At 36.1% G+C, this 27,157-nt stretch overlaps 1 protein-coding gene across 1 annotated transcript; it reads left to right on the top strand.

The window, feature by feature from the left end:
* Positions 1-4,610: 4,610 nt before the first annotated feature.
* LOC114755492 (uncharacterized) lies at positions 4,611-26,944 on the top strand. Its single transcript, XM_028944368.1, has 4 exons — positions 4,611-4,615; positions 5,347-5,444; positions 5,589-5,763; positions 26,554-26,944. Exons 1-4 carry the CDS (start codon positions 4,611-4,613, stop codon positions 26,942-26,944), a joined length of 669 nt encoding a protein of 222 aa, XP_028800201.1.
* Positions 26,945-27,157: the final 213 nt, after the last annotated feature.

Here is a 27,157-nt window from a genome sequence, read left to right as displayed (position 1 = left end):
AGACGTCTTCTTGATGCTTCTTGGACCTTCCAAATGGATCTTCATAATTACTATTCACGTCCATAAGCATGCATGGGCCTTTTAGGCATCCATTTGGGCTTGAATATATTTGAATCACGCTCTGAAACTCCCATGATCCATAACAAAATGCATTTGGGCCCCAATTTAAAAGATTATAGCTCTAATGGATTCCTCCAGGCACATATAATTGTGTTGGGCCTTTAATAACATGAGAATTGGCTTCAAATGCTCCTTTTGGGCTCTTAGAGCGTGCTCTTATCTTTCTCAAGGTCCAAGTGTTCATACTCCAATGACTTATATGCCATGGTGGGTTTCGGGGTGGCCTTCCATATGTCACGTTAAGCTCCGCATGTATCCGTGTCATCATCCAAGGAATGATCCATGTCCTCCTCCATGTAAGCATTCTAGAGCTATAAATCCCTTGAACATTCTGGAGGGCTTGCTGGGTTTCTAATTGAGGGAGTGTTATTTGGGCTTCATGACCTTCATATTCAATGCCTCCTCGTATGCTATCATTCCCTTCCTCTTCGAAAAGATTCGTCCTCGAATCTTGACCTGGATCAAAAGGAAAGAAGTTAGAATTTGTAAAAATAATTTGAAAACAATACTTACTGAGTAGAAAATCATGTGAGTTATGTTATGGGTCCTGGCAAGATCTTGAAAAGGATCTTGATTCCTTGAAGTCACATGAGGATACTCTAATATTGAAAGTTGGTGAAAATTGCTTGGGTAGAAAGCTTTTTCTCTCATGCACCCAATATAAATGACATTTCAATAAACAAAATCCAAATAATAGGAAAGCCTCTTAACCACAATATGCATACGATAAGAACACCAATGAACAACAAAATTCATGCAACAATTAAAATCCAATGTATGAAGTTCACAGCATCTAAAGACAACAAGCCATTAGGAATAACAAAATTTAGGCTATCAGCATGTTTTTCAACATTGCTTGAATGAAATGAGAATCCATCGGGTGGCACTTTAGGAATCAAATCAGTTACCTGCAACACACCAGAAACACAGGGCAAAGGATGATTAAGATGGTTAGTAATAAAAGAAATATCCTTGCAATCACCTTTAACCTCATTTTTCTCACAACTCTTTCCATGTTTCTCTTCACTCAAAGAAACACTCTCATTTTTACTCTCATTGTTTTCACAACACTCAATGTTCTCTATCGCACTTGTTTCTTTGCTCAAACTCTCTTCTTTTTCACAATTATTCGAAATAATGGAATCCATCTCCTTTGAATTTGATGTAGAGATGACATCTTTCTCTTGATTATTCTTCTTTGAAGAGGAGCATTGTCTTTCTGAACATTTCTGTCTCTTGAGTTCTCGCTCATGCTTACTAAGTAGAGAAACCAAATCTTTAATCTCCATGAAGCTGCACATTTCTGCAACGCAAGCTAATCTAGGATTAAGCCCATGTATAAAGCGATCCATAGTGGCTTCTGGAGTCTCCTTTATCCCAGCTCTAATCATTGCTAACTCCATCTCATTATGATAGCCCTCAATAGTCATGGAGCCTTGTTTTAACTCCTGCAATCTTCTATGCAAGTCTCTTTTAGACTTGGAGCTGCGATTAGACTTCAAATGGTCTACTTCAGCATTTAGCTTTTGGACTTCTTTTAGGAAGAAGTTAAGATCTTCCCTGAGCTCTTTATGACCATACATATTTGGTACCTGAAAGGTTAGAAACAGGGAGAAGAATGGACCTCACCACTCTACTCACGTGTTTCACTCAAAACAATTTATGCCACTCATGTTTCTCTCAAATTTGGCTTTTAAATTGATGCATAACACTCTTGCCTTTTACCACTCAAGCTTGCCTCCTATAACATTCTTGATTGAAACTCAACAAAATCAAGAGACAATGTCAGTTTGTGGTAATCTTCACAACCAAAATTGGTAAGAAACCAGTGACTATGTGAAAGAGGGGAAAAGAAGGATAGGCCAAACGTGAGGATGGAATAAAAGGAGGGGCAAAATGAGGAGAGAAGAAGTTTATGATTTTAAAAAAAATGGATAGGAAAAAAAAACGTGGAAAAAGGGAGGCAGAAATTGCAAAATTAAAATAAGGTTGTGAAAGTAAAGGAAAATAGGAAACAAAGTAATTAGGAAAGGTACTACCTTGAGACAACTTTAGGAAAGTGAGTACCTTGCAAGAAAAGAACTGAAATTAGGAAAGTAATATGAAAAGGAAGGAAAAGGAATAGGAAACAAAAGAAAGAAGGAAACTTGAAGAAAGAAAATAGGAAAGTAATATGAAAAGGAAAGTAATTCAAAATAGGAAACTAGATAAAATAAAGTAAAGTAGAAATAGGAAAGTAGGAGTCTTACCACCCAAGTATAAAGATTTAGGAAATTAATTGTGACTTGCAATGGAAGCTCTTTCAAATTAGGAAACTTGTCTCTTATGCTGCAATCTCCAAAATCTGAAACTTTCTCCTTTTTTTTTTTTTTTTAATTTTCGAATTTTTTTTTCAGCAACTTTGCAGCCCCTTTTTTTTTCTTTTGTTTTTTTTGGTCTCAACACAACAGCACTTTTTTTTTTTCACGAATTTTTTTTAATTTTTTTTTTGCTACTCAAAAGAGCAAAGCAAGTCAAGTGAATAGAAAAAAAACAATGGGTGGGAAGGAGAGGAAAAGGGAAAAAAATGAAAAAAAAATAACAAAAGGAATGAAAATAAGGAAGAAAGGAGGAAGACAGAATGAGAAGAATGGAAACGGAAGGAAAACGGAAGCAATAGAGAAAGCAACAAAAATGAAAACACCAAAAGGATAGAACTTGAAAGCTAGCAAACCTTAGCTCTGATACCAAATGATATAAGGTACGGATACGGATCGGCTAGAAACAAGTTAGGAAACTAGACGAACGATCAAAGGTAGGACCTTAAGAGAACCTGTCTCTTACAACCCTAGCCATGGAGACACCACAAGGATGATCAGTCCTTGATACAGTCGAGTATTCCCACGAGAATACGAGGCGGCAAGCAAAGCTCACTCAAGAGAAATAAAAATTCTCTAAAATTCATTCATTCCAATCTGATCCCCAATTACAAAAAAAACGTAGCCTTACATAGGCAGCAAAAGAACAATCTAGAATAAAAAAAACCTAGGTCATAAATGCCATAAATGTGCCTTAATGATGATTGACTATCTTGGTTGGCACCAATTAAGGCTAAAGGAAATAGGAAATTACCTTTTCTTGAAGAAAAAGGCTTCTACCTAAAAACAGGAAACTAACCTAAAATATTCTTATGCAATCTTTGACCAAAAGGCCTTATTTAATGCAAATAAAAATGGAAACTTAAAAAAACGAAATTAACCATAACTAATACATAAAGACGTCTTCTTGATGCTTCTTGGACCTTCCAAATGGATCTTCATAATTACTATTCACGTCCATAAGCATGCATGGGCCTTTTAGGCATCCATTTGGGCTTGAATATATTTGAATCACGTTCTGAAACTCCCATGATCCATAACAAAATGCATTTGGGCCCCAATTTAAAAGATTATAGCTCTAATGGATTCCTCCAGGCACATATAATTGTGTTGGGCCTTTAATAACATGAGAATTGGCTTCAAATGCTCCTTTTGGGCTCTTAGAACGTGCTCTTATCTTTCTCAAGGTCCAAGTGTTCATACTCCAATGACTTATATGTCATGGTGGTTTTCGGGGTGGCCTTCCATATGTCACGTTAAGCTCCGCATGTATCCGTGTCATCATCCAAGGAATGATCCATGTCCTCCTCCATGTAAGCATTCTAGAGCTATAAATCCCTTGAACATTCTGGAGGGCTTGCTGGGTTTCTAATTGAGGGAGTGTTATTTGGGCTTCATGACCTTCACATTCAATGCCTCCTCGTATGCTATCAGTGGAGGCTTTATTGACGCCAAGACGAGAGAGAGAGAGTTGAACAGAGGAGCATGAAGAGATACCAGACTAAGCTACTGAACATGGAAGGCAAGAGATTCAAAATAAAAGAAAGTAAAATAATAAAAAGGCTGCTTTTTCATTAATAACCACTGACATGGGTGCTGCTTTTACTGCTTCTTAGTTGACATTGTGGGAATTACACATTCTCCCATAAAATTTGAGTAGGGGTCACGATAGACTGATGGCACAAAGAAAAATTAGGATATGATGTATATAATATATATTTATTATTTAATCATATATTTTAAATATTACCTTCATAAAATATTTTTATAAGTAAATATCAATGTTTTTGTAAAATTTACAAAAATTATATTTTAAAATCATGACTACTTTGATTTCAGTAGTGATTAATAATATTTTGTATATTATTTTAATATGACCGGTCTGATCTGAGTTAACCCCGATCTGACCCATTAACCCTTAAACCACTACTTCAACCGGTTTAGTGTCCGGTTTGGTTTTTTGTTCCTTGTTAATTTCCTCCCTATTTTAATGTCATAATAATGAAGGGACATGCAAGAGACGTGTACGGTTAGATGAGCGACACATGTACGGTTGGATGAATGACACGTGTACTATTAGATGCAAGACATATATACGGTTAGATTAAGGACATGTGACTTAATGATATAAGCATGAGGTAAGCATGATGTCATGAGGACACATGTTATCACAAGACAAAGAGGCACAATAAATGGCCAAGATTTAATCTTCCAATTTCAAGATCAATTGCTAGGATTTGTTCATAAAGTCTATAAATACCCTTCTCTCCCCTCATTTTTGTCAAAGCTCATGAAAACCATAGGGAAACTCTTGTAAAATGAATTCTAGAGAGAGAAAGAGGAAGGAGAAGAGAAAGACCAAGTGATCCCATGCAACATCAAGCTCTAAAACAAGGTATGTTGATGGTTGTTAATGTAGTTTCCACTACCCTTGTTAGTCTTAAGTTTCGTTATTGTTTTAATGGTTTTTGAGAGCTTGAAACCCTTAGGGGTGTCACATCCTTTAAATTTTAACCTAGATAATGGGAATGAAAAATTAAGTCAAGAGCCAATAGGAAAAGTAGACTGACTGACAAAACCATGCCTGGCATAAAATCCAGATAGGGTTTGGACTGATATTTTTATAATATCTGGTATAGGTAGGACAAACTGTAACCTAAATTAAATGAATTTTAAATGTTTAATTTTTCTAATTTAAGGTTATGAGAAATAGTTTCAAATGGTTCTATTAGAGATATAATATGGTCTAAAAGGAAGGTGTGATATTTTTGGTATCAGAGTAAAGGTTCTGGACTACTGTTTGTGTATGAATTGAAGCTTGAATTGTGTGATATATTGGATTGTGTATTATAAATTGAATTAAGTGCAGGATTAGAAAATGGCTTGCTGTGAGGATGACAAGTCAGTGGGCACCATCAACCAAAGAATGCCAGAAGAAGACTATCCTGATTGGTGGTATTACTAGTGGTACTACCTAGAGAAAGAGGAAGACCTTGCAACTCCTCTAGGGTATCCTAGTAGGCCTAAGGACAGGGTAAAGTCCAGTGTAGACTGGATTACAGGATGATGCACAAAGTGCCGTTAGGCCTAAACCAAACCCTGATGGTGCAGGTCCTAGTGGGATCAAAGCCAAACCCAGAAACAAAACAGGTCCTAGTAACATCAATATTATGGACTTGCTAATTAAGAAGAGGCCACTATTAGTTAAGAAAGATTTCAAGAGCTATGATGATATACTTAGTGAGCTCATGGAACTGGGGAGACATATAGACAAGACTCAGATCCAGTATGCCTTGATCTATCTGGATTCTTCTTGTATGTTAGGCTGTTACATAATGAGATATCTAAGGAGGATCAGAACATCAATAAGACTCTCTGGGGACAGGCTCTGCTAGAACCACCTTTGAGAACACAAATTTGGCAAGACGAGGTCTAGAGGATTTGTGATACTCCAGATCTTTGTACCTTTGATAAGTTGCTGGATGATCTGGAGATTTTTATTGTCACATCCAATACTATGATAATTAGGAATAAGAAATATTCCTAAATAATTAAGGGTTAAAAGTGACAAGGACAAATAGAAGAATTTTGGTGGAAAATAATTATTATAGTTTTCCAAACCAATTATGAAAAGTTTGACTAATTAAGAAAAATTGGTCAAGAATAATTATGAAAAAATATTTCCAAGCCTTAGAAAATTAAGGAAAAATAAGGAAAATGTTCCTTGAGAATTATATGGGATTATAAAAGTGGTTTTATGACCAAATTGCCCTTAGAGAAATTACAAAGGAATTTAAGGGCGATTTAAGCTAGTTTAAGGTCCTTTATTTGGAAAATTCCAAATAAATATTTTTAAGGAGGATAAAATCCCAAGAAAATTCCTCTGATATCCCAAGGAATTATAAGAGACTATGAAATTAAAAGAAGACCCTCAAGTATCCAAGATTTTTCCCAATTCCTTTGAAAAGTGGAAAAATCACTAAAGAGAAGGAAATTAGTTTTCCTTTTATTTAATTATTGGGAAATTAAATTTGAGACAAAGAGGGCAAATTGGAAATATAGAAATGAGGAGAATAATTTATGGATCTGACAAAAAATGATTACAGAGGCCATAGCACTGTAATTATAGAAAAGAAGTTAAACCCGGAGTAAAAGTGCACTGATAAAGCAAGACTAGAGTCTTGCAATTCAAATGGTTCACATTTAGCCATGTGTCAACCCCCTAATGGAAAGGATTTAAAGCTTTCCAAGTGTCAAGCTACCAATGGAGAGGATCTTGACTTTGGAATTTAATTACATTAGGATTTAAGTTAATTAAGAGAAAGGATTAAGATTAAGTAGGCTTATGACACATGGCATATCATTAATGATGGTTGGTGGGATATTTTGTGCACATTAATTGAGCTTTTCCTCCCCCATATTCAGATCATATTTCGGCCAAGGTGAGATCAAGAGAGAAAAGAGAGAACTTGAAGGGAAATCAAGAGAAAAGCAAGCTACTTTGATCTTCCAACTAAGATTCAAGCTTGGTAAGTTGTTCTAAGATGATTCCTTGCTTGTTTACTTAAGTTGTATGCTTGAAAATCCTAGTTTCTCTTCTCTTTTGATGCTGGCTGAAACATATATATTGTAGAGGGGGAAGTTTTGTTGGCAAATCTTGTTAGAACACCTTAGATCATGATGTTTTCAAGTAGTTTAAGATGTTGTTGGAAGTTTTTCATGGTGGGTTTGTTAGAAGGACCTTTCGACCACTTTCAAAACTAAACCCTAGGATTTGTTTTTCAAAGTTTTGAGGCTTTCATTGTGTTCAAAATGGAAAATGGTGTAGGATAATGTAAGGAATTAGAAGACACGCAGCGGAATAACTTTAAAATTTTCCAATTCCTTGCCCCGATCTACCGATTGTGTTTAAGTCAAGTGGTAAGAGGTGTTACCTGCGGTATTCAAATCGTTGGTGGCTCAAGGATTCCAACATTTGGGATGCCCATGCTCTCCTTTGTTCGTGAGAAGTCGACAACTCAGATCGGCTTCCTCTACCGGTATCCACACGAACAGCTTTCAATCACGAACGACGTGCTAGCGCCTCTTGTCCTTCTAGGGTTTTTGAGAATCCGTCCTCACCATCTCTCTTTTTGGCCGTTTCTTATTTGCAAACCTTTTGCACTCTCATCCACACAAAACCTTATCTCCTAATATCAAATATATAGGATGCCATCGGTATTATGAAGGACATTGGATTTTAGAATTAATCCTAAATTAATTCCGAAATTAATACAATATCATATATTGCGTAATCTGATAAGAAATCAATTAAATAAATACGGTTTGTATATTAAATCTGTCCTACAGATTTAATTCACCCATTCATTTAATTCAAAATAAAGATATGACGGAATTATATTTGATTTATTCTAATAAATCAAATTTGAGATATTATACCTTATCAATTTAAAAATTGATATATATTTAATTTATCCTTATAAATATCTCTTATATCATATAATATATATACGTGAATTTATATATATATATATATATATCTACGTCCACCCTAGATTATTCATTGAATCTAGACATATCTTAGATTCAATGAATCTGGACATCATAGCTCGTGTTGGGCTATTTTGTGTGTGATCCTGTAGGCCCATATGAAGTTGGCTGTAGGCCATTTACTATAATGACTCACAAGTCGTAAGCGGTCTCTAGCAAGATATCACGACTACCCAAATCATATGAGGATCGATGAACGATGTAACCTTTCATACAACCATATCATGTCCCTTTTGTCACACGACATTTTGGTCATGGATGAGGCATGGAGAACCTCATCCTCCTATTCCTGACTGTTACTTTCTCGATCCCTGAGTAGTCTGAGTATAGAAATGGAATTACCTTTCCATTATAGTATGGCCATACATTTCTCAGACTCACTCATCGAGGGGCCCAGTAATATCTCTCTACGAATGTGAGGGACAAATTCCATCTTGACCATTCACATTCCTCCATATGAAAAACCACTAAGCCTGAACATAGTTTTTATGATCACTCGGTCAAAAGTGACTTTTGACTAGGTCAAAGCTGAGCGTTTCTCATGTAGGAATCCATGATGATCTCAGGTCAAAGGGCATAGTGACATGATTTGTATATGAGAGAAGCTTATGACTTAACCCATGCAGCTCTCTCATAGCGGTTCGGTCTAACACCTTGTACTCTTATATGTGCCTATGACTTTGATTTATATCTCATACATCTTCAAAGTCATACTGGTCTTATTTCATCTCTGCTCCCACATAGATGACCGACCAGGGACATTTAAGATAAAATCATGAGTTATCCAAGGATTGTCATCACATAAACATGCAAATAATATGATAACATAATTAAGAAATTCATAAATCAACAATGTTTATAACATAATGATTAGTCCCTAGGGCACAATTTCCAACATCCTCCCACTTGCACTAGGTACAATCATTAATTTGTCTAATTCCCATTGACCTAACATGACGCTCATGCTTTGCCTGCACAAGCGGCTTTGTTAGAGGATCAGCAACATTGTCTTCTCCTACTACTTTGCATATTTTTATATCACCTCTATCGTTGATTTCTCTGATGAGATGAAATCGCCTAAGTATATGCTTGGTCCTTTGATGTGACCTAGGCTCTTTGGCCTGTGCAATGGCACCACTATTGTCACAGAACAAAGTTATTAGATCTGAGATGGTAGGTATCACCCCAAGTTCAGTAATGAACTTCCTAATCCAAACTGCTTCCTTAGCTGCATCAGATGTTGCTATATACTCAGCTTCCGTTGCATAATCTGCTATAGTGCCCTGCTTAGAGTTCTTCCAGCTTACTGCTCCATTATTCAGGAGGAATATGTATCCCGATTGTGATTTACTGTCGTCCTGGTCAGTTTGGAAACTTGCATCTGTGTAACCAGTTACACAGAGCTCATCATCCAATCCACCATAGACCAAGAATAAGTCCTTAGTCCTTCTTAAGTACTTAAGGATATTCTTGACAGCAGTCCAATGGCCCTCACCAGGGTCCTGTTGATATCTGCTAGTCACACTTAAGGCAAACGAGACATCCGGTCGAGTACATAACATGGCGTACATGATAGATCCTATGGCCGAGGCATATGGAACCTTACTCATGCAACCTCGCTGATCAGGTGTACTAGGACACAAATCCTTGCTGAGGTGAATACCATGAGACATGGGCATGAAACCCCTCTTTGATTCCTGCATACTGAACCTATGCAGTATTTTGTCTATGTATGTGCTCTGACTTAGTCCTAGAAGTCTTTTAGATCTATCTCTATAGATCCTAATTCCTAGGATGTAGGTGGCTTCACCTAAGTCTTTCATTGAGAAAGACTTTCCTAACCAAAACTTGACAATCTGCAAGGTAGGAATGTCATTCCCAATAAGTAGGATGTCATCGACATAGAGTACAAAAACACAACTGTGCTCCCACTAACCTTCTTGTACACACAAGGTTCATCAATATTTTGAAGAAATCCAAACCCTTTGACTACTTCATCAAAATGATGATTCCAACTCCGAGATGCTTGCTTCAACCCTTTGGCAACATAAATGGACCTTTGAAGCTTGCACACCTTACCAGAGTCCTCGGAACGCACAAACCCTTCAGGTTGTGTCATGTACACATCCTCAAGGAGCTTTCCATTAAGGAAGGCTGTCTTGACGTCCATCTGCCATATTTCATAGTCATAATATGTTGCAATGGCAAGGAGGATTCTGATTGACTTGGCCATTGCAACCAGGAAAAAAGTCTCATCATAGTCTACACCATGAGTTTGAGTAAATCCTTTTGCAACCAGTCATGCCTTGAAGACATTTACATTGCCATCCATGTCGGTTTTCTCCTTAAAAACCCACTTGCACCCGACGGTTTTTACACCTTCAAGCGGGTCGACTAAGGTCCAAACCTGATTGTCATACATGGATTGCATCTCAGACTTCATGGCATTAAGCCATTTTTCAGAGTTTGATCCCACTATAGCTTCTTGATAGGTAGTCGGCTCATTATGCTCAATGAGAAACACATCAAGATTGTCAGAAATCAGAAATCCATATCTCTGAGGCTGAAGCCGTGTCCTATTAGATCTCCATGGACCTTGCGTGACTTGAGGAGTCTCAACAACTTGTTGTGAGTTATCTCTGTTTTCCATCTGTAGTATAGTTCTGTGGCATCTTGTGGCTCTCGAACTTCTTCGAGATGTACCTTGCTCCCACTGGTTCTTTTAGAGATAAATTCTCGTTCGAGAAAGATACCATTTCTGACAACAAACACTTTGTTATCGGTGGGGTTGTAGACATAGTATCCCTTAGTTTCCTTAGGATATCCCACAAAAAGGCACTTTGAGGATTTGGGCGCTAGTTTATCTGAGGCTTGTTGCTTAACATAGACCTCACATCCCCAAATCTTGAGAAAAGACAAACTAGGTTTACTCCCAGTTCATATCTCATACGGAGTCTTTTCAACTGCCTTAGATGGAACACGATTCAATGTGAACGCAGCTGTTTCTAGGGCATGGCCCCAAAAGGACAGTGGAAGATCTGTTCGACTCATCATGGATCGAACCATATCTAATAGTGTTTGATTCCTCCGTTCAGAAACGCCATTCCATTGTGGTGTTCCTGGAGGAGTCAATTGTGAGACTATCCCACAACTCCTAAGATGATCAATGAACTCTTGGCTCAAATATTCACCACCCCGATCAGATCGAAGGGCTTTAATTGTATTGCCAAGCTAGTTTTGTACTTCATTTTGAAATATCTTGAACATTTCAAAAGATTCAGATTTATGTTTCATCAGATAGATGTACCCATATCTACTAAAATCATCTATGAATGTGATGAAGTACGAATAACCTCCTCTAGCATTTGTATTCATCGGTCCACACACATCTGTATGTATAAGGCCCAACAAATCAGTGGCCCTCTCACTGTGCCCAATGAAAGGTGACTTTGTCATCTTTCCTAACAAGCAAGACTCGCAAGTATCATATGATTCAAAATCAAATAAGTTGAGAAATCCATCTTGATGGAGTTTAGAAATGCGTTTCTCATTTATGTGGCCCAGACGACAGTGCCAGAGGTATGTCGGATTCAAATCGTTTGGTTTGACCTTTTTGGTGGTTATGTTATAGATATTTCCATGATTGAGTTGTTCCAAATTTAATATATAATGATCAACATGCAAATCCCCATGAGCATAGAAAACATCATTACGATAAATAGAACATCTATCATTCCCAGCAATGGAAGTATAACCTTCCTTATCCAAATAAGAAAGAGAAACAATGTTACTACTCAAAGCAGGAACATAATAGCAATTGTTCAAAACTAACAAAAGCCCAGTGGGCAGAACTAATTCATAAGTGCCTACAGTTAAAGCAGCAACCCTTGCTCTGTTTCCAACTCGTAGGTCAACTTCGCCCTTCTTTAGCTTCCTACTGTCCTTTAGACCCTGCACATTTGTACAAATGTGAGAACCACATGCAGTATCTAATACCCATGTAGTGGAAGTAGAAAGATGAATGTCTATAACATAAATACCTGAAGTGATAGCCCCACTATCCTTCTTGTTCTTTTCCAGATCTTCGAGGTAGAGCTTGCAATTCCTCTTCCAATGACCAGGTTCATTGCAGAAGAAGCAGACTCCTTCCTTTGGAGGCTTTGCCTTCTTTGGTGCAGGCTTGGTTTCGGGCTTGCCTGACTCTTTGGTCTTACCAGATGAGCCATGACCTTTCCCTTTGCCCTTGCCTTTCTTCTTCATACCCTTTCCTTTCTGAACCATCAAAACAGTACTGGGCTTCTTCTTAACACTCGGCTCAGCAATTTTAAGCATCCCATGCAGTTCAGAAATAGATTTCTCCATGTTGTTCATGTTGTAGTTCATGACAAACTGGTCATAACTTTCCGAGAGTGAGTTCAAGATCAAATCCGTAGCTAACTCCTGGCTCGTGGGAAATCCAAGCCTCTCAAGGTGATCAATGTACCCTTTCATCTTTAAGACATGAGCACTGACTGATGCACCTTCAGCCATCTTACAGGAATATAAGGCCTTAGTGGTCTCATACCTCTCTTGCCTTGCCTGTTGCTGGAACATTTCCTTAAGATGGACAATCATCTCATAAGCCTCTATATGTTCCAAATCTCTTTGGAGCTCTGGAACCATGGTGGCAAGCATCAAGCATCCCACATCAACAGAGTCTTCTTTATGCTTTGTGTAAGCATCTCTTTGAGCTCTAGGAGCATTGGCTGCTGGCTCCTTAGGAATGGCTTGATCTAGGATATGTGCCTTTCTTTCTTGCTTGAGAACAATTCTCAAGTTCCTGAACCAGTCAAGAAAGTTTGTCCTATTGAGTTTGTCCTTCTCAAGGACAGATCGCAACGATAATGTAGCAGTATTACTATTCGTCATGATTCTACAATTAAAATATGCAATTGAATTAGCAATCTCCCACTAAATATACAACCCTCAATGTAATAATTAGTGGGCTAAGATCCATATTTGGCTTAAACTTAAGTCCGCTTTGGCAGGATGCTTAAAATTAAGTTATTTAGGTAGGTAACACCTTTACCGATTACATCAAATGTAACTCTTAGATGTTCATGGGATTATATCATCATATGATCCGGCATGTTTTAATCCCATCTAATGCCTTGAGACCCAAAATTTTTTTGTTAATCTCAATTAAGTCAAACAATAACAAACATATGTGAGTAGCACCATTACTCTTGCTTATCTCCCCAAGATAACTCAAATGCACCCACTTTGGTGGAGTCTACAAGTGAGCGATCGAGGTTTTGACAAGTGTTCATTAATTGACGGCATTATGACTTAAGATTTCATTTAGAGGGCTTAATTAACTATCTAGTTTACAAGAATGCATGTATCGCGGTTGTATCTTATACAAGTAATATGCATATAAAACATACATGTAGTGATATAATCATAAGATGCATGATTTTAAACGTGACACAATATGGCTCACCTATCCTAAGTCCCCTCAAGCCAATGAGAGGAGCTCTCTAATAAGAAAAAGAAAAATTACATAAAGAAACCTCGTTTTAACATTCGAGGGGAATGATATGAGAAGAGAATGTACATCGAGAGTAAATAGAGGAAGGCACGACACGCAGGCCGTATTTAGAAAAATTACAGCACTTGTAATCTAGAGCCATATTGTTCACTATACCCAAACATTCAAGAATCAAGATTCATATTATGCAAAGGGCAATAAATGTTACAAAACTAAAACATTCATGCACCAAGAAAGGCAGTGTATGTTACGATTAAGTCACGCTACGACCAGGTAGCCATGGCGGTCCCGCTATGACCAAGAAATTTTTTTTTCGAATTCCAATTCTGTTTTCTTAGATCCCCATCAATTTTAATTGATCAAAATCAATTAATATGTATCACATACATGACCGATCAAAATCAAGAATTCCAATTCAGTTTCAATTCGGATTCCCTATATGTCATACATCATCGCACACATATCTTCGCACAATGATTAAGCAATATGCATGTTCAATTTGAATTATAGAAATAACTAGTCATACATCACATGTATGTTGATCGAACCTAACTTAAACACAAAACGGCACAGCTCTGATACCACTGTAAGGAATTAGAAGACACGCAGCGGAATAACTTTAAAATTTTCCAATTCCTTGCCCGGATCTACCGATTGTGTTTAAGTCAAGTGGTAAAAGGTGTTACCTGCGGTATTCGAATCGTTGTGGCTCGGGGATTCCAACGTTCGAGATGCCTATGCTCTCCTTTTGTTCGTGAGAAGTCGACAACTCAGATCGGCTTCCTCTATCGGTATCCACACGAACAGCTTTCAATCACGAACGACGTGCTAGCGCCTCTTGTCCTTCTAGGGTTTTTGAGAATCTGTCCTCACCGTCTCTCTTTTTGGCCATTTCTTATCTGCAAACCTTTTGCACTCTCATCCACACAAAACCCTATCTCCTAATATCAAATATATAGGATGCCATCGGTATTATGAAGGACACTGGATTTCGGAATTAATCCTAAATTAATTCCGAAATTAATACAATATCATATATTGCGTAATCTGATAAGAAATCAATTAAATAAATACGGTTTGTATATTAAATCCGTCCTACAGATTTAATTCACCCATTCATTTAATTCAAAATAAAGATATGACGGAATTATATTTGATTTATTCTAATAAATCAAATTTGAGATATTATACCTTATCAATTTAAAACTTGATATAGATTTAATTTATCCTTATAAATCAAATCTTATAAATATCTCTTATATCATATAATATATATATACGTGAATTTATATATATATATATACGTCCACCCTAGATTATTCATTGAATCTGGACATATCTTAGATTCAATGAATCTGGACATCATAGCTCGTGTTGGGCTATTTTGTGTGCGACCCTGTAGGCCCATATGAAGTTGGCAGTGGGCTATTTACTATAATGACTCACAAGTCGTAAGCGGTCTCTAGCAAGACATCACGACTACCCAAATCATATGAGGATCGATGAACGATATAACCTTTCATACAATCATATCATGTCCCTTTTGTCACACGACATTTTGGTCATGGATGAGGCATGGAGAACGTCATCCTCCTATTCCTGACCGTTACTTTCTCGATCCCTGAGTAGTCTGAGTATAGAAATGGAATTACCTTTCCATTATAGTATGGCCATACATTTCTCAGACTCACTCATCGAGGGGCCCAGTAATATCTCTCTACTAATGTGAGGGACAAATTCCATCTTGACCATTCACATTCCTCCATATGAAAAACCACTAAGCCTGAACATAGTCTTTATGATCACTCGGTCAAAAGTGACTTTTGACTAGGTCAAAGCTGAGCGTTTCTCATGTAGGAATCCATGATGATCTCAGGTCAAAGGGCATAGTACATGGTTTGTATATGAGAGAAGCTTATGACTTAACCCATGCAGCTCTCTCATAGCGGGTCGGTCCAACACCTTGTACTCTTACATGTGCCTATGACTTTGATTTATATCTCATACATCTTCAAAGTCATACTGGTCTTATTTCATCTTTGCTCCCACATAGATGACCGACCAGGGACATTTAGGATAAAATCATGAGTTATCCAAGGAAAGTCATCACAGTAAACATGCAAATAATATGATAACATAATTAAGAAATTCATAAATCAACAATGTTCATAACACAATGATTGGTCCTAGGGCACAATTTCCAACAGATAAACCTAAAGAACATGTGTTGGAAGCCATAGAATCAAAGTTGTAATTTTTGGATTTTTAACCCTAATGGTTCGATCAAGCTTAAACTGAAGGAAGGAAATTTATTTTGTTAAATCCAAGTAGATATTTAGAATCTACATGAAAAATCATGTAGGAAGGAGTCAAGAGGGAATTTTTAGGGTTTATGGAAACCAACTCTAAAAATTCAAGAACAAAGATGGAAGCTTTAAGGTGTTTATGAGTTACTTGAATTATGTTATTGATTTTTATGAGGAATGGTTGATGATTCTTGCTGCCCTTTTTATGGATTGCCATGTTAGGGTTTGGCATTTGTAAAAGCAAGAAAAAAGAACAAGAAAATCAAAGAGCACTGGATTAAAGTAGTAAGATTTAATTAACCTTGATGTTGAGTGTTACATTGATTGCTATGCAATTTCATGTGCTATTATGTGATTGAACTAGATGATGATGATGATGATGATTGTGTAGCTATACTCCTTGCTTTATGTGCCTTGGCTATTTCATGTTAGAGTGCTACATGTATGAGGCAAAGTAGTTCCCTATTAATAGCAAAAGGTTGGAATGCTTGTAATTGATGCATGTTAATGTTTTGGTTGATTGATCTTGCTACTGGGATTTCTTAAAATCTCACCCCCCAAATACAATCTAACATTTTAGGGCCTAAAACTCCAAGAGCAAGCTACAGATTGGAGGCTAAATTATGGTGTCACACCATAAAAATTCGTGGACTTTTGGTTATGTATAAATATCAATGGTTGGTGCTGTAATCTCTAAGCAGGACGTCAATTTAGAGCCACGTTTTATTAAGTTACTGAATGAATTTCTGTACAAAATTTAGTATGCTTAGATTTGATATGCAGCACGTTAAAAATGGCTAACTACATGATTTTTAATGATTTTTCAAAGTTAAGATTCAAAATCTGGAAAAAGGATTTTTGCCAAATGGACAGAGGTAAATTTCACAAAAACCTGACGCTTTTTCCAATGGAATTGGTTCATAAGATTATTTTCCTTGAAAAATCATTCAAAGATATTTTTATAGAATTTTGAACCACTCCATTTCAATTTTTCTAAATCAAGTTATAAATTTTTGAAGTTGGGCCAGAAAACTGGATTTTTACCCGATGAACAGTAAAAATCTGAAAATCAACGTTTTTCATGGATTTTTTAGCCCAAGACCATCCAATGTGGTCTAAAATGATTTTGATTAAACCCTAAGTGGATCCGATAGTAAGGTGCGACATTTGTTGTCTTCACATTTCCTTTTTCTTTTATTCCTTGTTCTGGATGATTGCATATTATGTAGTTTTGGTAGTTGTTTTGCTGATTGTGCTAAACTCTTGTATATAGTTAAGTTTAATATATGAAGTATTTTTTGCGTATCAATAATGATCCTATTCTTTTTGTAATTAAGAAGATAAACAAAAATGGTTAGAACAAGACATGGAACTCACATAGGGGAAGCACCAACCAGACCTCCTATTGACCCTATTTAGACTATTATGAGTAAGTTAGAGGAACAACAGCAGACTATACAAGATATATAGGCCATACAAGTTCGCTAGGAAGAGGAAAGGGATGCTGCCATAGCAACGACAATAGTAGCAGCAACAACACAATCACAGCAACCTGAACCAAGGATTGTCGGGGCACCCCAACAAGTCCAACAACCCTAACAGTCTTAGATATGGGTTGTTGAGTAGGCACAACCTGATAGCCTGTAGTAATGGATAGTGTGATCTGGTAAACACCACTTGTCACATCCTACAAATTTAACCCGAATAATGAGTATGAAAAATTAAGTCAAGGGTTCATACGAAAAGTCGACTGGCTGACGAAGTCATGCATGACATAAAATCCATAGAGTCCAAATTGATATTTTTGAAATTATCAGTCCAAGAAGAGCAAAACAAAAAAATTATAGAAAAATTTCAAAAAATTCCCAAAAATGGAAAAAAGAAAAATTAAAGGTTTTGGAACCTTTTTTAAGCCCTAGAGGTGGAAATAGTATGAAAGTAACTTATTATAAAATTTTTTGAAAACAAAGGTTTTTAAGAAAAATAATGGAAATTGAGCAAAAATAATTATTTTAAATATGTAAAAGCCTCAATAATTCTAAAAAAATATGAACAAAGTGTTTAAGGATTTATTTAACTTTATAAAATTATTTTTAGACCCTAAAAGTACAGGAATTAATTTTAGAATATTTATTATAGAAATCTTATCGGTAAAGCCCAATATAGGAGAAAATTCAAAATAAATATAGTTAGAGGTAGAGATAAATTCTAAAAAATTTTTGAGTACTTTCCTATATCTAAAGGAAGTTTTTGATATAGAGAAATGAATTTTTAGAGGCCCAGAATGGAAATGGTAACCAAAATAGTGATTTTTGGTTAGAAATTAATAATTTGTGATTGGGCCACACTTTCTCTTCTTTTCTAATTAGTTTTAGACTTCATTTTAGATTAAGAAAGTCCAAAACTTTTATGCAGTCATGGTCCATTATGTAAAGAGAGCTTAAGCTCAATCTAAACCCAAAATTCAAAAGAAGAATCAAGTAGAAGGGACACATGTCATGAGCTGAAATTTGGGGGTTAAGAAGAGGGACACATGGCCCCTTAGGTTGCAAAAAATGAGGCCATTTGGAGGGGGTTAAGGTTAGATTATGAGCTCTATGAATACCCCCTAATATGCATAATTTGGCCAAAAATAGGAAAAAGAGGGAAAATTCTACTCAATTGAAATCCCACCCTTAAACAGCACCTAAAACCTTCCAAATCAAAGGAAAATTATCAAGCTTCAAGCAGGAATCCTGATAAACCATATTTTCAATATGGTTAGATAGTGCATTTTGGGTTATTTTAGGGAGTTAATTGACCAAATATTTGCATTATTGATTATATATTGTGATAATGCACTTGGCAAGGAAATCTAGGCAATTATGAATTTTTACTGGAGTTTTAATAAATTTTTTTAGAACAGGAAATATTTCTAGGATTTTCTTCAATTACAGGGGCGGAATGGTAATTCTGTTGCAGCTAGAGTATAAGTCCATTCCACGGGAAAGTTAAGTCCAGAGGAAAAGGGATTCCATTACTTTGGGAAACGGTTTCCATCACCAAAGGACAGAGGATTCCATCGGTTCTTAAGCTCCAGAAATGAAATTTGGAACTTGTTGAGCAAGAAATGAAAAATCCTAAAAAAAGACGTTAGCAGAGGAGAACCGAATTAGTTGTACGAAGCTCCCCAGAAATCGCGCCATTTGATTTACCCAGTTGTTTAGGCAATCAATAGATTAGAGTCTCTCTCTCTTTTTTTTTTTTTATGTTTATATAGTTCTGTGGAAGCAACTCTAGTGTCGATCTCTTGGTCTCTAGCTAATCCAAATTAATGAAGATAATGATCAATTTAAACAAAAAGACTTTGGACGAAATGTGTTTATCTGATTAACTTGTTCATTTGATCTTCTTATATCGTATCTGATAGAGGAACTAGATGAACACGGAGGGATTGAAACTAAGAATAGAGATAATGAAAATATCACAGTTAAAAGCAATCCTTCCAAGAGCTTTTACCTTTCCATCATCACTTCCAAAAAATCTGGAGTTCTAAAATGCAATTGGAGAATTACAAGATCTCATCATTCTAGGACAAACAGAACTCCTGTTTGGTTGCATTCGTCAATCAAATCACAATCACCTGACTCACTAAATCAAGATAGTGTGAAAGGATTTGAAAAGAATCAAAAGGAAATACTCAGCCTCCTATAAATTCCAAGAACACAATGTTCATTTATAGAGATGAAACAAAGCACATCTGCAAACAATTCTCAAATGCTTTACAACTAGTTTAGAAATTGAGAATGGAAGAGATGAAATAAACATAAAGTCCCTGTTAATTCAATAGTTCAGGATTGGTATATACTCTTGGAAGAACAATAGAATCAGCCACTCATAATCCTTTGCCCTGCTCCACGAGGCTTTTTCATTCAATCAGTCATGGCATCTTCTTGAGAGAATAGAGATGAATTCAGATTCGGTAAGAACGGGAGAACATAGAGAATATCTCAAGGTGAAAGATAAAGGTGAGGGTTTTTTTCTTGTTTTTCTCCCAATCCTCTATGAATCCCCTTCTCCTCTAGACTACCATCCTTTGCCTTCCTTTGCTCCAGCTAGATTACACCGATGATGTGGAGCTCCCCACAACTAATTCGATTCTCATCTGCTAACGTCTTTTTTCAGGATTTTTCATTTCCTGCTCAACAAGTTCCAAATTTTGTTTGTGGAGCTTAACAATTGTAACACCTTACGTTTGTGACCTTATATTATGCCAAGTTAAGATATTCGAAAGCGCAATCTCAGGTTACCAGGTCGAAAAATCTGAGTTTAAAAATTTCTTTTCCCGCATTACTATTCACTGTAACATTAAACTTGGCATAACTTTGGAAAATCATAACTAATTCTAAAAAAATCAAAACAAGGTCATTCCAAGTCTCACTCGAAGCTCTTAACATCATCTATCAAGGAAAAATGACCTCAGGTTCCACTTTAATCAGAAACGCATCCGATTTTAATTTCAAAAAGTACTGTTCATTTGGTCATTTTTCTATTTTCCAGGATTTTTGCCTAACTTCGGAAAGGCATAACTTCTTACACAGAGCTCCGATTGTGATGCTTTACCACTCATTTTAAAGGGAAAAATAAGATATATCTGCATGCCAAATTTCAGGGAAAAAGTCAACCATTTGGCCAGGGTCTTAATTGGTCAAAGTTTGGTCAAATTTAGACCATTTTTATCCCTCTTTTTCACTAATTCTAGCACCATTTCGTTTTTCACTATAAGCATACCATACTCGCATATAAAGCTACTCTACCATTAATATACATCCAAAAAGGGTATCATGTCATGTGTTCAAGATCAGAATATGCTTACATGGCTTGGAAGAGAAAGGTTTAAAACCATATAACACAATACGTAACTCATAACTTCCTCAAGCCATGATTACTTCTTTTCCCTTCTCCTTGGAAGTAGTGGCACCTAGGATATCATGTTATAAGAGGAATGAGATTTCATAGAAATCCCAGTAGCATTGAACATACAACTATCAGGTCAACATGCATAAGATGTCATGTTACATGCAGTAAAATAACATTGCTAGTCTTTATGCCATGCCATAACCATTCTGTATCTATGTCATCATCATGGAGCATATAATCATTCTAGTCAAAACTCAATCATGCAAGAGCCAAGGCATACATCGCAAGGAGTTCACATCATCTGTGCATAAACATTCTCATGGCACATAAACACACATAGTAGAAACACCTAATGCAGGTCAACAAAATAATTGCAAGTTCACGCTACCTCGGTTCCACGCTTACTGTTTCCTCCTTGTTTTCCTTACTTGAGGTCCTCCTAGGTTTCCAGAAATTGCCTATCAACCATACAGTAAGGGTATGGTAAATTCCATATCCAGTATACAATTCTTTCTCAATATAATACTACCCTTGTGCCTTTCAATTTATAACTTTTGTATACCTTTCTTAATCCTTTGACTTTGGTTTGACCAAGCCTTAATCCTCAGTTAAGGTCTTGGAATTCTTCCTTAATCCATGATTAATCATGTTTTCTTGGTTAATCATTAACCCTTAATCCTTAATCCAATATTTAATTAAGGTCCTCAAGTCACATAGTCATTAGTACAACAAAATCCTCTAAGATTAAGTCATTAATCCCTTATGGATTAACCATTAATTATTCTCTAATCAACATGATTAACCTTTAATCATTCCTTAATCAACATGATTAATCATAATTAATCATCCTTCAATTAGCATAACTAATCACTAATTACTAATTAATCAAGGTAGCTAACCTTAATTACTTACTAATCTTCAATCAAATAACATGATTAATCTTAGCTATCACTAAACCATAATTAATCAAGGTAATTAATTCTAATCTTCCTCAAATAAATAATTAACTAAAAATAATTAATACTTAGGGAGATAAACATACCTTAATTAGCTCTTAATCGGCGATTAGAGGTGTCTAACTTTGCTTTCTCCCTTTCTCTCTCTTCTTTCTTCCTTTCTCTCTCCTAGAACTCAAGAACACAACATTCCCTCACCAAGCAACCATCTTGGCCGAAATGTTCATGAGATGGGGGGTATTTATAGGCTTTGATTTTTCAAAATTCCAAGAATGCCCTTCGGGAAAAAGATGCGATTTCGGCCGTCCATTTTTCTTTCACTTTACACTTGGACAAATCCTAGAGCACACACCACAAGAAATTGACACATGGATGGACACCTATTCACCATGTGATTTTCATGTGGTAATAAAATATTATTTTAATGTTTTGTCTCTTATTTCCCTTTATGCCCTTGAACAATTTGGAAAATTCCAACTTTGTCCTCCCCTTTAATTTGGCCAAAATATTACTCTAAAAATTGGGAGAAAAATGACTCATCCAATATTCAGTACAATCTACTGATTATTTGTGTATTTTCGGTCCGATTTTCCAACAATCCTGTCCAATTTATTGTCACAAAATTTTGATTTCAACACCTCCTTAAATTCCTCTCATTCCAAGGATATTCCATGATTTTTCTCAAGTTTTACCTCCCTCTATAATTTTCTAAATTTTATTCCATCAAAAATCAATATTCTAGCGATAATAATTCGGTAATAAATATTCTTTAAGCTAACCTCTGTACATCCAAAGGTGGGAAGTAATTTTATAAATTAGGATAATATGTTACATAATTTATCCCTATTTTTCCTTGAATTTTTGAGGCCTCCATATATTTTAAATAATGGAAATTGGCTAATTTTCCTTAATTAACCAAAAATTCCAATAATTACAAATAATTCCCTGATAAATTATTTTTTATCCTATATTCATCTTCTAAGCCTTAAACATTATTCTGTACCCTCCTTTCTATTTGTCATGATTTTCTGGGAATTTTCAGGAATTTCGGACATTATTTCCAATACTGCCCTTTCTTGACCGATCTTTTCAAAAATGACCGTTATGTCCCTATCCTGATTTTTCCTCATAGCCTGGATCATCTCCAGTCTACTATACTATTTGACCTTAGTCAGTCTCAAATCATTCATCAATTAGGATAAAATTATCAGGGTGTGACAACAACCAATGGAATCCTCTGTCCTTTAGTGATAGAAACCGTTTTCCTAACTGTACAAGTGCAACCAATTGCCTTCACAGTCTAGAAAAGAAATTCCAATAATTTGCTGGAAGCAATTCAATATTAGTTCAACACCTGAAAAGAAACCTGTTCCAGATCGAAAAGGAGAGAGTAATTTGAAACAAACTACTTTAGACAAATTCTTTTCAGTACAATCTAAGGACAATTCAAGTGTTTCTTGTTGTATTGCTGATATAGGGAACATCTCATGAAATCTGGAAGATGTCAAGATGCTAGAGTTTGTGATGGAAATTCTAGACAATCAGCAAGCTGGAAACTCCATAAACAAAGCAACTACAGACTCAGTCAGTTGATAACTCTTTGGGGATCACGAATATTAAGACTATTGGTGTGATACTTCAACTAGCTTATAAAAGCACTAGGAAACCGTATGGGTTTTTGGAAGACATTCTGGTCAGGGTTAAAGGTCTAGTAATTCCAACAGATTTTTATGTGTTAGATATGTCCAATGAATCATGCCTTGAAGAACCTTTGATACTAGGTAGACCATTTCTAAGAACTGCAAATACTGTAATTAGCTTGAAAGATGGTTTTATCACAATGGAGGTTGGTGATCAGGTTGTGCGATTCAAAGTTTATGAAGCCATGAAACACCCATTTGAAGATTGCTCTCTGTTGGGATTGAATATGATCGATACTGCCATTGATCATGCTATAGAAGAACATGGACTAACTTTAAAAAAATATTTTGAAGATTATGAGGAAAATTCTAACTTGTACCTCATTGACTCTGCTTCTTCTTCACCCCATCCAAATTCTTCCCTTCCTTTTAGCTTAGGGAGTGATGTGTGTAGTATTAAGTGCCTGTTATTTGATAGCTCACTTTCCACCTCTACTGCTTGTTATTTTTATTTTTCAGATTCTAGGATAACTCTAATTCTTCATTTTCTAGCCATAATGCGCTTGGAAAGGATATCTTGTGTAGTTTTGCAGAAATACAGGACTTGTTCACTGCTGTCTCTAAGGTTGACGATAAAGCTCCATTTATAAGCTATACAAGTGCAACCAATTGCCTTCACAATCCAGAAAAGAAATTTCAACAGTTGGCTGGAAGCAATTCAACATTACTGCATGGATCTGAAAATAGAAGTTCAACACCTGAAAAGAAACCTGTTCTAGGTCTAAAAAAAAGGGAGTAATTTGAAACAAACTACTTTAGACAAATTCTTTTCAGTGCATCTAAGGACAATTCAAGTGTTTCTTGTTGTATTGCTGACACAAGGAACATTTTGTGAAATATGGAAGATGTCAAGATACTAGAGTCTGCGATGGAAACTCTGGACAATTAGCAAGCTAGAAACCCCAGAAACAAAGCAACTACAGAGACAAGGAAGTTTCTTGGAGCCCTTGAACTTAAAACACTTATTCCATCTATTGAACAACCCCCTGATCTTGAGCTAAAACTGCTGCCTAGCGACTTGAAATATGCCTTTTTGGAAGAACATGACAAATTACCTATTATAATTGCTAGTTCCTTCTCTAAATTTGAGGAAGATAGATTGCTTTCTGTTTTAAAAAAGTATAAAAAAGCAATTGGCTAGACTTTGGTTGACATACCTGGCATTAATCCTATTGTTTGCACACACAAAATTTTGTTAAATGAAAATGCAAAAGCAATAAGACAGCCACAAAGAAGACTCAACATATTGATCTTAGATGTAGCTAACAAGGAGGTGACTAAACTCTTGAGTGCTGGTATAATTTTTCCAATTAGTGATAGTGAATGGGTTTCACCAGTCCAAGCGGTACCAAAAAAAAAGTGGCATTACAGTTGTAAAGAATGAACAAAATGAGCTAATACCAACTAGAGTACAAAATGCATGGATAGTGTGTATTGATTACAGAACATTAAATGACGCAACAAGAAAAGACCACTTTCCCCTTCCTTTTATAGATCAAAGGTTGGAAAGGTTAGCTTGCAAGTCTCACTACTGTTTCTTAGATGGCTTTAGTGGCTACTTTCAGGTTCCCATAACACCAGAGGACCAAGATAAGACTACATTTACTTGCCCCTTTAGAACTTTTGCAAATAGAAGAATGCCATTTGGTCTATGCAACACCCCTGCCATATTTTAAAGGTGTATGACTTCTATTTTTAGTGAACTCTTAGAACAAGGTGTTGAAGTCTTTATGGATGATTTTACAATTTATGGTGACTGTTTTGATGACTGTTTGTTAACTTTGGAAAAGCCTTTAGCTAAATGTGTGGACAAAAACTTAATCCTTAATTTTGAGAAATGTCATTTCATGGTGGCTAAGGGTATTGTATTGGGTTACTTAATTTCATAGCAAGGAATTGAAGTTGATAAGGCCAAGATTAAGGTAATCTCTTCTCTACCTTACCCTGCCATCATCAAAGAGCTAAGATCCTTTCTAGGACATGCTAGCTTCTATAGGCGGTTTATTCAAAATTTTAGTCAGATTGCATTACCCCTTTCTCACTTACTGCAAAAGGATACTGACTTTACCTTTGATGATGATTGCAGGACTACATTCGATGAATTAAAAACCACGCTCATATCTCCACCTATCTTAGCTTCTCCTTATTAGACTTTAGACTTTGAATTATCTTGTGATTCCTCAAATTCTGCTGTGGGTGTAATGTTGAGTCAAAGGGTAGAGAAGTTGTCTAAGGTCATTGCTTATGCATCTAAGACATTGGATAAGGCACAAACTAACTATACAACCACAAAAAGAGGGCTTTATGCCATTGTCTTTGGTCTGGACAAGTTTAGATAGTATTTGTTACATTCTAAAGTCATCTGTTTTACTGATCATACAACTATACAATTCCTGTTTAAAAAAACCCCAATCAAAACCGAGATTACTTAGGTGGATGCTATTAATACAAGAATTTTATATTGAAATTAAAGACAAGGCAAGGGCTAAAAATTTATATGCAGATCACTTAAGTAGATTACCTGATGATGTTAAGGGAATAGATGATTCTGCATTGATTTGTGATGATTTTCCAGATAACATGCTTTGTGCTATTAATATTAAAGAACCCTGGTTTTCACATTGGGTGAACTAGTTAGTTGCTAATGTAGTGCCTCCATTCATGAATCAATTCCAGACTCAAAAGCTAAAAAGGGAAGTGCAGTATTATGTATGGGACATTCCCCATTTATGGCGCATGTTGGTGAATTCCATATTCCCTCTATCTTAGAATTCTGTCATTCTATGCATTGTGGTGGGCATTTTAGTGTTTAAAAAACTTGAAGAAAAATTTTAGACTCGGGATTTTATTGCCCTACTTTATTCAAAGATGCTTATGAATTCTATAAAAACTATGAGATGTACCAGAAATTTGGTGGCTTATCTAAAAGACAAGAAATGCCTCAACAACCCATGTTATTTTGTGAAGTATTTGATGTATGGGCATTAATTTCATGGGGCCATTCCCTCCATCCTATGGTTTTGTATATATATTGTTGGCTGTTGATTATTTGTCTTGTTAGGTTGAAGCTGTTGCTACTAGGAAAAATGATGTGCAAACAGTAATTAAATTTCTGAAATCTCACATATTTTGCAGGTTTGGAGTACCTAGAGCCTTGGTAAGTGATCATGGGACACACTTTGCCAATAAGATGATGGATAGTCTGCTGTCAAAACATGGTATAACTCACAAGATGGCAACACCATATCATCCCCAGGCTAATGGTGCAGCTGAGGTATCTAATAGGGAAGTTCAAGGTATTTTGCAAAAAATTGTTAAGCCTAATAGGAAGGATTGGAGCCTTAGGTTAGATAAAGCCTTATGGGCATACAGGACAGCTTATAAAGCTCTAATTAGCATGTCACCATTTAGGATATTCTTTGGAAAGGCTTGTCACCTTCCTGTGGAAATTGAACATAGAGCTTATTGTGCTGTAAAAACATGTAATTTGAACTTAGAAGATGTAGCTGAGGAGAGGAAATTATAGTTACAGGAATTAAAGAAACTACACCTAGAAGCTTATGAAAATTCACGTTTATATAAAGAAAAAACAAAGGTTTTGCATGGCAAAGGGCTATTGAGAAAGGTTTTTCAGGAGGGTGACCAGGTACTTCTTTATAAAGCTAGATTTACCTTCAAGCAAGGGAAGCTACATATAAGATTGGATAGACCTTTTGCGGTGATTAAAGTCCATGGCTTT

Source organism: Neltuma alba, unplaced genomic scaffold, assembly GCF_004799145.2.
Source record: "Neltuma alba isolate B1F8T4 unplaced genomic scaffold, ASM479914v2 tig00010278_pilon, whole genome shotgun sequence".
In the NCBI taxonomy this organism is placed as follows: Eukaryota; Viridiplantae; Streptophyta; class Magnoliopsida; order Fabales; family Fabaceae; genus Neltuma; species Neltuma alba.
The sequence above is the reverse complement of the archived record's forward strand: the minus strand, read 5'-3'. Positions and strand labels throughout refer to the sequence as shown.

Bases quoted from the DNA above. Each gene is read 5' to 3' on its own strand.
- LOC114755492 (XM_028944368.1), top strand. The intron at 5,445-5,588 runs GTACTACCTAGA...CTGATGGTGCAG, and splicing joins GATTGGTGGTATTACTAGTG to GTCCTAGTGGGATCAAAGCC. The intron at 5,764-26,553 runs GTATGCCTTGAT...CATATTTTGCAG, and splicing joins ATAGACAAGACTCAGATCCA to GTTTGGAGTACCTAGAGCCT.